This window comes from Metopolophium dirhodum, chromosome 9 (genome assembly GCF_019925205.1).
Source record: "Metopolophium dirhodum isolate CAU chromosome 9, ASM1992520v1, whole genome shotgun sequence".
NCBI classification, from domain to species: Eukaryota; Metazoa; Arthropoda; class Insecta; order Hemiptera; family Aphididae; genus Metopolophium; species Metopolophium dirhodum.
The window spans coordinates 14,979,675-14,998,072 of NC_083568.1; the positions used below are offsets into that span (position 1 = coordinate 14,979,675).

General features: G+C 29.4%; 2 protein-coding genes across 14 annotated transcripts in view; one reads left to right on the forward strand and one right to left on the reverse strand.

Annotated features, from left to right (window-relative positions):
• Positions 1-18,398, forward strand: part of LOC132951880 (uncharacterized) — a 278,489-nt gene that overhangs the window by 120,589 nt on the left and 139,502 nt on the right. The gene's annotated exons all lie outside the window — the stretch shown is intronic.
• LOC132951883 (cytochrome b5 domain-containing protein 1-like) lies at positions 16,448-17,226 on the reverse strand. Its single transcript, XM_061023919.1, has 2 exons — positions 17,050-17,226; positions 16,448-16,684 (listed from the first exon to the last, which is right to left on the reverse strand). Exons 1-2 carry the CDS (start codon positions 17,224-17,226, stop codon positions 16,448-16,450), a joined length of 414 nt encoding a protein of 137 aa, XP_060879902.1.

The window sequence follows — 18,398 nt, forward strand, 5'->3', positions numbered from 1 at the left end:
ATAATAATAATAATAATAAAAAAGAGAGTGCGTACGGCTATTATACGATATATCAACGTCCCATGTCCGACCATCGTTCAAAAAGGTACCTACACATATAGTGCTACGGTGCGTGTGGTGATGGGATTTTGAATGGACATTGTGTGTCCGACCGCCAGAAAATTGATGCGGAACATTGAAAAGGTCAATAAAGTACAATAATAATAATGATAAAAATAATGATAATAATAATAATCATAATAATATTAATATTAACATAGATTTTCAATAATATTCAAAGTGACGTCGTCGGTGGAGGCCGAGGAAATAAAAAGACTACCATGTTTATTTCAGAGACGATATATCATAATATGTCATCTTTACTATATCTGTGGTCCGTGTAGGCGATGTTTGCTGTGTATCTTCGTTGTGCGATTATTGTTCAATATTGTTTTTGAATCGATAAATTCCACTTATTATACGTTCCTTAAAAATACAAATTCCATTGCTATAATACATCGTGCCAACCTTGAAAAATGGGTTATTAACGATATTTGATTCGCCAGAAGTTGGTTTTATAAATCTGTTAGTGGGGAGGGGGGAGGGGGTTTGTATTATACTTTAAACTTATCATGTATAGTGTACCTTCACAATTATTTATTAAAAAAAATGTAAAATTATTGCAGTCGTAAATTTACTTCCCATGATTATTATGAATACCCAGTGTTATTTTATGTAGGAGTAAACAACACGGAAATGTTAAAAAAATGTAACCTGTGAGCACTTTGGGAGCTTAAGTGAAAACGTCGTATGGAATTTAATTTAAAAATTAAAAACAACGGCGAATGTCGTTAATTAAAATAATTTTTAATTAACTAAGGCGTACTACTTGACAACGGTATTCGTGTAAAAATGTTTAGACGTTTTGATTATAAATGAAATACTTTAAAAGTAAATAAGTACCTAGCTACATCTTTACAACTATAGCCATGTGCAATTAGCGACGGTGTCGTGTCCAAAAATAAAAAAATCTATATCTTTCATGAATATTCACCGCTGTAGTAGATTTGCATCAGTAATTTCATTCAAATCACACGTAGGCGAACTGAACGATCTTAGCGATATTTTGAAATGCATAGATTTTTTATGATCGATAAAATAAATGTACCTATAATACAGTTCACATAATAGTTTATTGTAATATATCGAATCCGGCTCACTCAAATTCAATCTGTCGGTGGGTTTCGCAATTTAACAGTAGAAACAACTTTTTCAATTAAAAAACTATAGATGGAGGGCCCTATTAAAACTTTGTAAATTTTAACTGAAATTCAAACGATATAAAATTCTTTCGTTCAACTACCAAAAAAAAAAAAAATTAATAACTTCTAAAAATTAAACTGTCTTTTGGATAATTAATTTAATTTGTCAGCATTAGGTAACTATCTGCTGCATATATTGTCATTTTATTTCAATAATATACAATTACTAATAACCGTAAAGTTTTAAAAATTACATTAGTATAGAGTAAAAACAGTTGGTAATAACTATAAAGTTTTAAAATTTAACTACATCCGTTGATTAAGATAGTAAAATTATTCGACGATAACTTTGTACATAAGTCATTAATACTAATACTCAATATATAATACGTTGGACTGCAGTTTTAGATTCTCAAGCGAACACTTGTATATTTTACTGATTAAATATCGGTAACTTAATCCTTACACTTTCCCGTTATGGCTATTTACGTTTATAGATGTTTCACAATTTTTTATTTTTATCATAAATGTAAATTTAATATCAAGCATTATGAAACTGTACTAGGTACTCTTAATCCGTGTTTAACTTTACGGGCCATAATTTACATACTTAAAACCTACTAAAACAGAACGAAATCTCGACGATAATTATTAGGTAATTAGAATGGCTGTTTTCAAAACAAAAAAAATAACTGTATGAAATAATATATTAATGCAGTTACTATATTTAAATTACATTTTAATATTAATAAATCATAATATTTGAAATTCGAATTGTACATGCAATAACTAATTTAGCATGTTCCATGTTCATACATAAATCATATTATTATATTATTCTAAATTATTAATTTATTTATTTTGATATAACTTTCTGAACTTACCTGTAAATATATATTATTATTATTAATATTATTTGATTTGGTATTCCTTATTATAATAAACTTATATTACGGTATGTGTCCTAAAACTTAAATTCAACCAAATTTGTTTTATTGATTTTTAATTTACTGAGTTTTTTATGTACACAAAAACATTGTACGTTGTAATGGCCTAAATACCGTTTCATAAGTAATTAGGTATTAATATAAAATATTTTTGAAAAATTGAAATAATAAAATTTTTTACAATTCATGATGTTTGAAATTTGAGTACAATGTAACATTTAGAAGATATTTTTAGAAAACTATACTCAGTTCTCAGAAATATACTCCATCTTACTCTAACCAAGTGCCTATACTTAGTAGCAATCGCACCTTGTTGGTAGTTAGTCAAAATATAGAAATATGCCACCAGTCGCCGCGAACAACAAACATTTTATATATCCTTGTGACTATAGGGATATAGTCACCTTAAAATACCTAGGCCTATACCAATTTCTAAACGGAAAATGTATCGCGAGTTTCAATCTAAAAGACAAACGCAAAACTTTAAACTCTTGTTTATTATACAAATCCCTTCTTAAGTCTATAAAACGTTGACGTAACATGATGTCCAAATAACTTTATTTTATGTACATTTAATCTGTGGCAACTAACTAAATGAAATTATAAATAATATGAATAAACGTATTGTCTTGCAAATGTTTTGAGGTGCTGACTTATGGGTAGTTGCATATTATTTTAATCAGTAGTAAAAATATCAAATACCAAGGTTATCCGCACCGGAAATTTAATAACAATAATTGTTATCGTTGGGGATTGATCCCGAGATGAAAAATTGGCACTGTTTCAACTTTCTAATTTATACCAAGATTTACATCTGACACAGCAGAAAAATAAATATTTTTGTAACTAGTCGTCCCTTGAATTTTGTTTTATTGGATAACTACTTTTTAAAATGAATAAAAATAACAAAATACCTACAATCATATTTTTCATATTTATTCCATACATAACTGCCAATAGGAATTAAGCTCATAAGTGGAATAATTATTATAGAGTTAAACGGTCGATGGCAATTGAAATTGGAATAATAAACTACATTTCCCAATATGAGATATAATACAAATGATTGACACTATTAAAACAAAATTATAATACAACTGTTATTGATATTCCATTTAAATGCACAAACAATATATTATTATTACGATATGCATATTTAAATGAATGACGTTTATAACTTTAAATTAGCATAATAGTACCCATGCTTAATTTTTAGACATATTATTTATTTATTTATATCACGAATCAATGTGCATTAACCATATTTCTTAAATAAATATTTTATACGATTTCTTGATAAACTTTATTCTTTGACAAAGACTTAGCAGTCACCTTTTATTAAGTATTAACAAACAATCTTGATTGAATCCTTGGACAATTTTCAAATGTAATTATACAACTCGTCAAAACAGAATTGTCTGATAAATAATGCATACGACACAATTTATTTAACTTAGCAATTCCAAAATCATTCAGAAAACTTTCATAGAAAGTCTCACAATGTAGTTATTGTTTAAGATTTTAAATGTTTTGATAACTTTTTAATTGTCGTTATTATAAATGTATTTACAATTTTATTGATTGCATACTTTTTCATAAGTTATACTATAATATACTATGTAGTTATGTTATAATTAGTTCTTACTTACCTATATAAATTTCTGTTTTCATTATATTTCAAATTTTAGATTTATGATATAATTTCAGTTCATCAATCTTGCTATAATCTAAAAATAAATACTTGAATCACTTTTAAAATTATTAAAATTAACATATTGCTATTAACACAAACTAAACAAATTAATAACACCAATGTTCCAAATGAATAATCATACTACATTGTTAAGGTTAGACGTTAGTGATTGCGATATACTTTATTTTACAGTATTATATTAATTAAGAAATATTGAACAACTGTAGAGTGTTGACATTTCTATTTTTAAATTATCTAGAATATTATTATTTTATGTTATAGTGGCCAATCAGCTTAAGTTAATATCAGCATATCATTGCGTGAATTATTCAAATAATTTTACTTTAGTGAAAATATTTAACCACATGATCTTTGAGTTACTATTATATTTGTCCAAGATAAATATAGTTAAATTTTAATATAATTTATAATATTTTATTATTTAATTTACATAATATATGAATTATATTCTTTGGTCACGGGAAAAAAATATCGGAGTTTAACGTACATCGCTGACAGCACTGTTGATTACCAAATTTTAAATAAGGATTTTGTGTGATTATTTTTGGGTTAAATTTAACTTTAATGGATTAATTTATCAATGTCATTCTCGTCCAGTGAATGGGATTTCAACACCGTATCAATAATTGGTACCTACTTGATCCGAATAAAATCAAATTGAACACTCGTTGAAAATATTAAATATTTTATGAGTATGCCTAATACACGTGTATATTAAGCGTTTATTTATTTATTATATTATAATCTTATTGACTCAAATTATTTTATAAATTATCGGTGTTTTTGAAAATTGTATTATTTACATTATTTTCAAGTCAGAATTGTCCAATGTACATGGGCCATGTAGTTGTTTTCATGACACCAATAAAACATTATAACTGAATATAACGAGAATAAGTTAAGTCATTGGTCTATATATTTTGTGTGTATCATGCAGGTACTTTCCAAGTTTTGAGATTAGGTAATCTTATCGGTGAATAGCCGATGAAAATGTTCAACGTGTCATGTCGCCTTCTATTAGCTGCCGATCATATTGTCTATCATAAGTAGTGAAATGTTTGTCCTTTGTATTTGCTCACTCTCCCGCTATGCTGAACAATTACATAAATGTGAATAATAAATCGAAGTAATAGACATATTGTGTTGCTCATACTACCGCGATGGATGAATGTGTCGTACAATTACACTAGATAGAAAAAAATATTGTATCGGATAAGAAAAATAGGGTTCTTATAAAAATAATATGTGACAGAATTATATTAACATTTTTTTTTGCTTCGGTCACCAAGTCACGAGTCGGTGAAATAATGGATAACCATGACCTGAACTTTGGAAAAACTCTGGTCTTGATAATCGTTTTATTTTATATTTTATCATGTTGGTAGGTTAGTGCATAGTTTATTATCAATCCATTCAACAGAATAAAAAAAAAAAAAATAGTGTATTTGTCTTTATTATAATGTGGTCGAATGAAATCGATTACAAACAATCACGGACGATGGAAATAAGAAGTTGATAAACCACCATTGTGAACTAGTACCTGCATCATGATTCATGACGGTACCTATATAAATATTCATAACTTTTAACTTGTTCTGTTCTTTTTTCTATTAGGGATACGAATTTCAATTATTTTTTTTTATCAAATTGCATTTCATAAGGGCGTTATGAATGTATTACGAAAAAATATAGACAACGCTACAAAAGTAATCAAAATAATCAAAACGTACTTCACACATAATATTCTGATTAATTTTTTTTTTAAAGTATACTTAATAAAAAAAAAAAATACTCTTGTTATTGAACGAGCGAGCGTGTTGCGTATTACCTTTCATAATTCTGTAGCTGGTTACTTCTAAGGAAATTACTTTTTTTTTTTTTTTTTAAGAACAATAATATTTGATTGCGTTTCTCCTCCGTTTCACTGTAACCATAATGCCGTTGGCTTTTTTTTTTAGTAGGACTTGTTTATACGTTACAACGAGTTGTAAAAATTAATTATCTCCGCTTTAATTATTCATAATTAACAAAACCACAATATTTAACCGTTTAATGTGAGTTGAAATATTATTCATACATAAACATTGTACATGTTATTATTTGCATTGTACCTTCATATAAGGCGTAATAATGTAAAATAGTGCCGACCGACTCACATTTGCTAATTTATTTAATTTATATTTTTTGTTATGTTTATTATTTCATCAAAAATCATTATCGGTGGTCCAAATGTTAATATCTAATACTTAGTAATTTTACACCTTGTCGTGATATTGAGATGAGTGAGACAATATATTATTATATTATTACAATATATAATTATATAATTATTCATTAAAAAAATTAACTTTAAAAGAAAAATAGGCTTTTTTAAAATAAAATAAACTTATCCGTCACCCGCCGTATACACAATATATGTATTTACTTTTTTTTCATGTTTTCAAAAAAGTGAGCTACTGCACATAGATATAATCAATATCCTAGTCAATCTACGTTTTAAAAAAAAAAACTGACACGTAAAGCTCTCACTACGAAATGCATATACATATTGTATACTTGATATTTTTTTTCTGAAAAGTTTCCAACCAAAAGTTTGCCTCAAGGTAAACGAATAACCAACTCGGATTACGTTTTCCTCTGTACGCCAACATAAAGTTTGGTCGTGGACACTAAAGCAAATATTATACACAAGTCCATATAAATATATATTAACCAAAGTTGACGTCCAACGATGTAGGTACTGTTGAAAATGTAAACAGTCGTTTAAAAAAAGTAAAATGCAATATCATCATCGTCACAACTATTACGCAGCGAACTCTTTGAGAAAAAAACCAAACTATATACCACGTATTATGGTTACGTCTAAAATATTTGGTATAGTTTGGTAACAACAACAATAAATTTACCTACTACAAAATATTGAAAAACCCCAATAATATTGCATTACTCTCAGTACGTGTGGTAGTCTCTATGTTTATAGCCTTATAGGTATACTATAAAATATAAATTATAATTGAATATATTATATACCTGTCTCATAAGTGAAACTTGGCTAACATTTAGGGCTGGGGCATAAATTTGCCTACTATACAGATTACAAACTTGCTGTGCTTACTCACAAGTCATTTTTATATCATAAATTCATAACTTTATACATATTTATGCGTAAACGTATCATGTTAATATATTTTTATTCTTTCCATAGATTCATTTTTAATCTATGATTTTATATTTAACGTGAACAAATATATTAAGATTTAAGACACGTCAAACATTTAATTTTTAATTTTTCAATATCCACCACATCTATTTGAAATTATCATCTAAACAAGAACAACGTGGGGCTTGTATGCATCTACTTAGTCTATACTTAGTGTGCTTATTTATATTACACATGTAAGTATGTGTGTACTAAGTTTGTAGAAACTGAATGCGTAGGTATAATATCTCATTCTGGTTCTTTGTTTTAATTTTTTTAATTTTATCCTGACTTCTATATTTTTATTATTTATTACTTTTCGTAAATATTGAAAGTATAAACTTAAACGCTATATTATATTCACGGCATACCGAGTCAACATTTAAGACATTTCGACTCCTGTAGTTTTGAAACAATAAGATTCGCGTTAAGACACGGTGTCGAGGTTCGTGTGAGTTTAACGTACATAATATACGTTTGGTTCACCTGAGAGGAAATAGCTTTCAGTTCAGTTACGAATTCGTAATATTTGTGTGATGCTCGTGATTCATGAGAGGTTAATGTGTAAATGCCGTGGTTATTGCGTTTTAATAAAACTAACATATATGATGACGCACATAAAAAACAGCAAAATGCTTGTGTTATTGTGAATTATTTAAAAAAAATTAAATGTAATATTAAGTTATATTTTATTCAAAAATACTACTATAAACATATTTCTTAACTATTTGTAACATACAATATAGATATAACAACTATATGAATATAAATATAAAATTATATGATAAACGCCATAATACTATATTTAAAAATATAACGTATTATGTATTATGTGTGTGCTATATGGTGTTCAATAGACTTTACAATAGTCATTAACCATCTAAATATAAAAAAAACTATTCACAGTGTTTTTTTTTTTAAATTCAGTTTATTATAAGACCTTTTGAAAAAAGACCGGAACAACTTCAAGCATTTTCAATTGGTGTATATATAAACCCATTTGGGAAAGGCCGGAACTTTGTAGTGAATTTTAAAAGGCAAAAAGGTTCTTTCTACCCAAATTTTGTCTTTTATATTATTATAATTTAATAAAAAAAATTATACACATTGAATAAACATTTGTATGAATAAAATATTTATGAAAAAGTAATATCAAACTATTGTTGATATAGTAAACTAAAAGTATTTTTTTAAACGGTGTATAATTATTCAAATTTCAATTCATAAAGTTTTAGTGCAATTTAATTTATAATACTTCAATTAGTTTAAACAATTTATAATTCAAATATGATTTGCCTATTTTTATTTTTTTGAAAAAAAAATGTTATGAAAATCATTTTTTAGCCATAATAATAAATTATTAATTATAATGGTTACCATTATTATAAAGTATATAATATAATAATATCTAAATATCAAATGTAAATGTTCAATTTGTATGGATTAAATTCTATTAAAAGAAAAACATGAATATACACCATATATGTATATATATTTGGATTTCATTTCATTTTATCAATCAAGATTTTATAAAACCAATTTTAAATGAAATATGATCATTCTCGCTTCCTACACGTGTTATAGTAGTGTTCAAGATGTTTTTTATTATATATTTTGAAAATATTGTATTTGCGAGAAATTATCATATTATGAAAAATAATTTAATTCCAACTATAATACCTACATATTTATTGTTATCTTAGAAGCGTGTATTAAGTACTTTTAATTTTTTTATTATTTATAATATTACCCAAATAATTTGTTAACAAATCATTTTAATAACAAAACGAACACTAGAAAATGGAAATATTTGTGAAACTTACAATTAAATTAATTAATTTAAAACTAAAATTGAATTATATTATCACCCAGAATTTATTTTTCATTTTTATTATATTTTAGATTCTGAGCGAAGCGATGAATGTATTGATTTTACAATGATGTGTGTTTTTTTTTTTATTATTTTTTTTTTATTTTTGTGTCTTTCATCACCTTTTAGGACAGTAAAAGTGCTTGGATTTTCTTCAATAGTAACTTTTCTGATAGGAAAGTGAATCTAGTTGGTACTTTTGGCGTGAAAATTTAATATAAGACTCCTGATATATCGTTCTAATAGCAGTTGAAAAAAATAAAAAATAAATAGGCACAATTTTTTTTTATAAGCATTTAAAGTTCAAATTTTGACAACATTTATCAAATTTATAATTTATTAATTATTTTGTGGTTAAAAATTTATACATTTTATAAATTTTTAACTTTTATGGCTAAGGATTGAAAATTTAAAACAAGGCTCCACGTAAATAGGTTATATATAAATTACTTTATTCACAATAATATCATCAAATATACTTGGAAAAATCATAGGCTGACTGACCGTTTTCGCTCAGAATCGTTTTTCTTATACAATGATATTATATCATTGAATTCAAATTTAACACCATCCATTACAGTGACCCACTTGTAACCTACTGTACAGCAGAGTGACATCCACTTATCCACCTTTTTTTTTTTGCAGTTTAGTTATATACACACCCAATAATAAAAATGGGTGTTATCATATAAAGTGTTAATAGAGATAAACCGAGAGAAAAATGTTGTCTAGCAAAAAATTGTGAAAAAAAACATTTTAAATCCCATTATACAATATAATTTATACGTGGACTTACAACCCAGATTTCATGTTAATTTATAATTTATTCAAGTATAAAAGCCATTAAAGATTTAAATAATAGACCTATCTTTCGATTCAACCCTATAGTGTCCATAAATTATTTTGACACAAACGTTATACTATTGTACTGTATTGCGAGTAGTTGTACACGGACATATTCATATATTTGGCCTAATTTTACTACGAATTTCACTCATGTACACATACTAATATTATTGTTGTGATTTACCCCTTGCTTCTTTAGAAAGAAAAACACCAAAACAAAACATCGTACCGTTCTGATGACTAATCATAGAATACAGTATACGTGGTATTTGGTTACACGAGCATATATATAGTGCAAACATAAACCCACGCACAGTAAACCAAAACTGGACATAAACAGAACACTGCCACACAGAATAATATTACGACAGTGTTTATTTATAATCATCTATAGTTTTTAGTCGCAATGCCTAGAATAAATCGTTATAACATTAGCTCACCAAAATTAATATATATTATTTTAAATCATAAATCCTCTGCAGCAGTTGAGTTTTCAATGTCTCCAGACTCAATTTCATACCATCTAAAAATCGGGAAACGACATTATTATTATTATTACTAGGTATTATATGAATAATTCATCGGGTAACGAAATCGCCAATTCCGGGTGTTAGGTTAGGTTAGTGCAATATGATCACACATAAAATACCGTCGGTACCTATACAGCAGTGAAACACGACGTCAAACGGAATTATTTCAACTCAATTCGCATAAAAACAAATACAAAATAATGCATATTATAAACACTTGAATATAATAATAATATGTTTGATATCCAAACCTAAATATAAAACGAACGTTAAATCTTTTTTTTTATGCGTGGGGCTATTTATCGCGCTTAAATTATCATATTCAGATTCAGTTTAATATGATAATTTATGACGAAACCGTGTAAACACGCGGGGCTTATGTTTATATTTTATTTGGTTTTCGTTCTCCATATAGCGTATACCTATAGTTTTATACAAACATCGAAACAATCCAGATTTTTTCATACATAATTTTTCCCGACTTAGAAAATACACGTATGCATATTATGAGTATTATTTGAACGGATAGTGTTGCTGAGCGTAAATAATTGTGTGCTGGCGCGTAGGAAATAATATATCGTACTTAAATGCACACTTACCGCTTTCTGATTGAAAATCTAAGCAGCTATTCGTCTTTGTGTGTCTAGAGTTTTCAGACATGGAGTATATTTCAATTTTTCTTGGTAATGATATTTGTATGGTTACAACAATTCACTTGTCAGAATATTCCGCACTCGCATAACGCTTTCGAAAAGTTTCCTAAAAGGTTTTTAAATGAAAATATATAATTTCGGAAACCAACGATTTTCTCAATCAATATACCTCTGAAACTTCTTTTCAATCCATTTAAGCTTGATTATAGTCTGAAACTGTTCCTTTTCATCAGTTATATATAAATATATATATCTACTATTATTTGTTTCAAATGCCCAAATGGATTCGCACACACACGCACACACAAATATATGTAGTATAATAATACTTTGTCAAACTATTATCTAGCCCAACGTAAAACTATCGTCGGAAAACACCACCCATAGTGTCAAGTATGAGTGTTTACAATCGATAAAACAATGGCTGAACTGATTAACTATTTGAACATATATTCACAATATAGTATATATATAGGTACCTACAAGTCTGTATAAAAGATAATAGTGGCTGAATAAAAGTTATATGACTAATACAATTTAATATTGATAATACTATTAATATCTTATAATAGAAATTATAAAATTCGTTGTATTATTTAAAAATCATAATACAAATACGTTAAACAACTGTATATTATTATTTTCTTGGAAAAAATCTGAGCTCAACTGAAGGACAAATGAAAAAAACATTTTGAATAATGTACAGAAGTTACACCTCGCTATAATGTTAATTGAATACCTAATATAAATAATTATAATGATAAATTATAACTTTAAAGATAATTTAATGCGTTGTTCGTCTGAAATGTCTTGAATTTCGTCCCATCACAAATTCGTAAATAATAATAAAAAAAATTTGCCAAAGGAAGAACGTCGTATCCATAGCATACTTATATTATATATATTTTAACGACCCCAAGTCTCTTGGATTTTGATCCGGCGACCATTATACCGCGGTATATAGGTATATTCATTAAACCCGAACGATACTAATTATAATACAGTCGTTGCGAACAGGCCCTTAACCGGGTATAAACCGGACGACTTTGTGGCGGGCCCGGGGTCGATTTCGCGTGTACACTCACGTTTCCGAAAGGCTGATCGAACGACTGAAGCCTTTTGGGCGTCGCGGTCGGTGGGGCGGCAGCGGTTTACTCGCGTACATAATTTTCTTCGGAATGCCAGTCGCGTAATACATTATTGTCTGTATATAGCGAAAGTGTTTTTACACATGTGTGACCGGGCAAATCGACCGAATCTTCGGATGGCATCGCTCGGTTTATTTTTATTATCATCCCCCGGCCCTTAATCGCGTTGTTTCGGTTGGAAAATTGACAACGTCGCAGCGTATATGATATAACTGCGGCGCGCAGATCGTATAACAAAGTTCAGAGATGTTTTGTCGCTAATATTTTATACAATATATATGTTTAGGTACCTCATATATATATAGACGAGTTTCGACGTAAAATATGTATATGCGAGCAATAAAAGTACGCGTACAAAAGGTTAGGAAAATATAGTGACTTTATAACACTTTATTTGTATTTAATATTACGTATATAGGTGACGATAATACTATACCAATATCGCCTTATACGATTTTTGAAAACGCATTTCCCCAACCTCGGTGTCGACTCGATGTGTGTGTGAGGAAGGGGGGGGGGAGGTGATCGGTGTTATTATGTAAATGAATGTGTCCTATCAAAATTTAATCTTTATTTAAATAACGTGAGCCCCTCCTCTAGAATTTCACTATTTTTTCGTCTACAATGGCGGTGCTTGATGAAATCATCTATGCCGTTGCGCACGTACGATATATTTTGTGATATTCTTATTTGATTATTAAACGCGTATACATCATCATCATAATATCGAACACATATACATATTGAAAACAATTTTCTCTTACGAACTATAAATTATACGTATATTCAAAAGTCGTAAGTCGCGAGTCTGTCAAACCTGCACAAGCGCGACGATATAAAACACTATTGGTTTTTGACGTTTATCGTTTGTTGTTGCGAAATGATGACAATGTTTTCGTTCTGTGTTTTTAAAACGCGAACATTTTAGCTGACTGCAGTGTACAACTTAAGTACCTAAGCTTTGTCTATTAAAAAAAAAAAAATGTTTTTTCTTTGGTTTTTTGATTATTTAAAAGTCCAACTACCTACTGCAATTTAGTTTTTAATAACGTATGTCGTTATAGGTAGATAAAGACGTCTTAACGTTCGTTTTATTACGAGGTATGGGTCGTTAAATGTAACTGCTGTGTTTTTAGCTAACAAAACAGTCGATGTGATTTTAGTATAATAACAATACGCCGTTGTATTTACGAGTAAAATAATAAAATATTATATTTTATTTGTTTATAAGAGAGCGACGTTACATTATATTTGTTTCTCGAGTTATTTTTTACTTAAAAACAAAGAGAGCTAATTATTGCGAGTTGAAATAAAACAAACCGTGCTGTAAGACCATCGTCATTTGGTGATTAACATTTCGCAGTTGCGAATAATATATACGCTTTTTTCAAACGTAAATTATAATCTCCCTTGACAAATGATCGCGTACGGTCAATTGCGATTGAAATATAACGATACAACAAAATATTCAATCATATTATTATCGAATATCTTTTTTTTCCGTGGGTAGTAACTTAAAGTTTTGAAGAATAGGCAGTAAAAAAAATAAATCCCGGGAGATGATAACTAAAAAATATGGCACCACAAGTTTTTACAATCATCGTTTTGGAAGAGTACTAACTGCGAATGAGATGCTGCAAGTTTTGTTCCGGGTGTTCGAGACCGATTGAACAATTTTTCTGACGGTCATGAGATGATTTAATAAATTCGCGATTTCCTCTCGGTCTGATCTCACTGCTATCCACCCTCCTCCCACCCTCATATATACACACACACACACACACACACACACACCAAACGCCTCCTACCATATTATCTCTTCAGCACGTCTAGACGCGAGTCAGCCGGTCACTGATGGACCAGCTAAAACGCATACGACCCTAGAGTATTTTGATCGTCCGAGCGTGCACATATTTTCCTCCAGGTTGACGTAGTTTCAGTAGACCACGATTTTTATTATAATATAATTTATGTAGGTACTTTTTATAATATTTATCGGGATAAAATATAATATTCTACTCGCCCGTCATCTCGTCCGATCTCCACTCTCTCGTTCACTGAGACCCTCTCTGCAGCTGTTCGCCGCTCCCCAAGATCTATCACCCGTCAATCGTCGCAGGAATACCATCGTTACCCGAGAGAAACAGCTATATATGGCGGTGGTTCTCCGCTGTCAAGCCGACAAAAAAGCCGACCGTCGCATGAATAAAAAACAACGGCTCTTCAACGGAGACGTCCAATTAAAAAGAAAAACATTGCATTGAAGGAACGTTACATAATATTTTCTTTTGTCGGCTGCATAAAGGAAATGTAGGTTAAAATATTATGTACCTATTTCAGTACAATACTATTATGCTAATATTATTATCATTAATTAATCATGTTTACGTCGATGTATAAAATAATTAGTGTGTATCGCTTTCGACAACAAACGTATACAAAATAATACCGATTCCATTATTCATTATAATTTATTTTTAGTCGTTACAGTATTGATGAAAACTAAAGCTTTGTTTTTAGTACGTTCTATAGCAGCTGTTTATTTATGTCAAATTATGTAAGTCATTATTAGTATTGTTATTATTGTGTATTTGTGTGATTTAAGTAATACGATGCCATTCCTGTACAAAATAATAATATACCAACTAATATTCTTTTTAAACGACCTCGAACGTTCCGAACCACTTTATTGAATATGCTTTCCGGGCAGTTTTTTAAATACGTGACAAAAACCACATTTTTTGAATAATTTTGAAATTTAAAAGCTTTTCCATCCATTCTCGTTGAAAACGTTTTGCTGTTGTTTATAGGATGTTTTTTTTTTTTTGTATCTTTATATATATCGCTCAATGATTTTAGCAACATCAGTATTATTTTGAACGAGATTTAGGATCCCCCCACAAGCTCATTATATTATTATTATTATGCTTATCGAAGCAAACTTTTCATATATGCACATACGTAGTACATATACCTATATAATAATATATACTTGTCACTTGCGTGTGTTTCCGTTGCGTGCATGCAAAATTAAAATTGCTATTTAATAACCAGCTCGTGCACAACCGTGGTTGTTGCGCTACTGATACTTGCACTCTGAAGACGCTCGTAACTAAAGTGCTCGCGATAATTAGTGCTAGGGAATCCACGGGTGAATTTTTTTACAAATCAGACAAAAACGAAACATGTTCAAGGAAATTATATATTTAATATACATACTTATGTAATGTCTCTCCGCCATCGTCTCACCGGGGTTCGAGTGTTGAGCGTAGTTGGCAACACTGTTCGATATGTTTTTATGCTCCACGCCCAGATACAAGAATAATATAGGATACATAGAGTAATATTACTCTATGGTCTATCAATGGATATGACGATAAATATTATCTTTACCTGCCTGATATCACATAAATACATAATATGTTTTCCATCCCGTGGGAACTGTCTGAGAGGAAAACCAGAGCAACATTGATATTGTCAGCAATTTTAAGTTGTCCTATCGAAACATTATTCTCTATGAACCGTTATAATTTCCTATAATATAATTTAATTTTAATCGTATACGAAGCATCGTAAGTATTATCATTGATTATAAATACTATAGTATAGTATAGTATTAATTGATTATAAATGTTATAACCAATGGTATTATATAGAGGTAGTTACTGTTGAAGTACACAGATATACAGAAGTTAAAGGTAAATAATAATAAGATCGGATATATATAATATAATAATAAGTATAATGATACGGTGTACAATAGTGTTACGAGGCATTAATATAAATCAACGACTAACTATGTATACCCGGCTACACTACACAAGACATATATGCTGTAGTATTATAAAAATGTATAGTCAGCGTCTGCTGAGCTACAGTGTAAATATATTACTTATACACTACATTATAGAGGGTGTTTTGTTTATAATTCTAACAGTTACACCTATATTCTCAGTTAAATAAATAACATTTTCCATTAACTGTATTATCGATTCAATCGATTTTTTTCTCGAAAATTATATTTTATAATACGTTAAGGTATTCTCATATTGTTGCAATTGATTTAACATATTTTTATGAGACATTTTCATTTAAAGAATATAATATAAAGTAAAAGTCCTTAACTTTTTTAAATGTTTAAAAAAAATTACTCAAATAAAAATAAAGACTATACTCTATTTTAGTATCGTAATGATGTAGCGCAGCAGGATTTACAGAATTCAATTTACTGCGCTCATGATTGCTATTATATTACAGTTACACAATAGATGACGTATATTTATAAAGGCATCATTGTGCTTAGAATAATCGTCGCATCACGTCTTGCCACGGGGCTAATCTCTCTTGATAGTGTAACATCAACGTTGGCACAAAGTCTTCGATGGAGTCTTCGTATTTCAGAGTGACGCCATTTTGTGACAAATTCAAGTTTGTTTTCAATGTTTTGCCTAAATACTTCATTTTGTAGGTCCATATTTTTGAATTGTACACCGAATAACGTTCCATTATCCGGCGAACGGTGTCCTCCAAACATATCTAAAACGTAGTATAGTGCGACGGGTATAATTTATTATGACCAACATACGGTGTATTGTTATCTTTTATATTTTTTGAAAATCGCCCAGCCGCGTACAACGTGTCAATTTGTAGTTAAATTTTGTAGAAATGAAAAATAAATTTGCTCATTCGGTTTATGTATGTACAATTATTACATTATTATAATATAATAACAATATAAAATTAGAATATTATATAATATTAATCGCTATATTATGCAATTTGAAATTTACGCACGGCTGCTGTCTGTACCGTTTTCGTAATAATTTCGAACGCGGAGTTGAAAAATAAAAAATAATCGGAAATCGCATCGACTCCGTCTACTGCCCAATATCGTATCATACCCTTATCGTCGCACTCCGTTTAATGAGCGGATTAGTCACTCGGACGTTGATGGGTCTGACCGTCTCCACGCCAACGTTGTACTTGTCGTCCGCCCACCACGGGGTCGCGACAATGTCTGGCTCCCAGTTCACGTCCGGATCGAATTTTGGCTGGTGGGGTATCCTAAACGGCAGCATAGACACGCGGGCGCCGGTTTCGGGGTGGAGATGCGTTTTCAGCTACAATTTAAATGGGCACAAATGTACGTGTGAAAATGATTATGTGGATTTTTTGAGAGTAAAATATTATAACATTACTAATTAGTATAATAAATTGTTCTTTTTTTATTAAACGGGGAATTTGTTAAATCCATTTTTAAAATCGTGTAAAAACAATATATCTCGGTCGCATATAAATGTATGCGGACATCGATTAATGTAAATAAACATTACTCGCTATTATAACTTATATTAATATAAAAAGGTCAAAGGATATTGACTTATAATTATACACCTATAAATAGGTACGGTTGAGAGGAAAATTTACTTAATTAATCGAATTGCCGCAATCAGCATCAAAATTAAATAATATGATTGTGGATGAATTAAGTTGAGCATCATATAATTTAATACTTATAGTATATTATATACTATAAAAGTAGGTTTTGTAGAAAACAATTATTCAATAATTTATATTATTTTTATCTCTCTTAGGTATTAGATACTGATTTTGATTTTAAATTTGATAAAAAAAACAACAGTTATTATATACATCATTGTCGATTAATATACCTATGGTACCTACCTAATAAATCTATAAATTGTGAAAGTCACTTTATGCTTTAGCGATGAGTAGGCATCTATTAAAGAACCGGGAGACTAACTACGTTTACCAATATAATATTGAGATCGATTTTTAGATAAATATTAGACTAACGAGAGTCTAAGCCTATTAGTTTTGAACATGATTTGTTTTAAAATGTTGTTGTTGTTTTCGACAACATATTATTACATAATTATTGTTCACTTGTTGCCGTGCTCACGATAATTTCGCCTAGTCCATTCTTTTCGAACCAGTAAGATACGTCTTTTCCGGCTTCCCGGAGTAACGGCTTCACGAGATCCGCGTCGTGTCCGAACTCCTTGATCAGTCCGGAAACGTCCTTCACCAACTCGTGTATTGTTATCCAACAGTCCTCGCATGTATTGTGGCTCCCCACTTCTTCCGGCAGGAAATACGTATTGCGCCATGCCATGATGATAATAATAATAACATAAATATATAGGTATATTATATAAAACGTCGTCGTTCACTATAAATAAATTATAAGGTAATAGGGATGTGTAACAATGTATACGTCTGATATTTT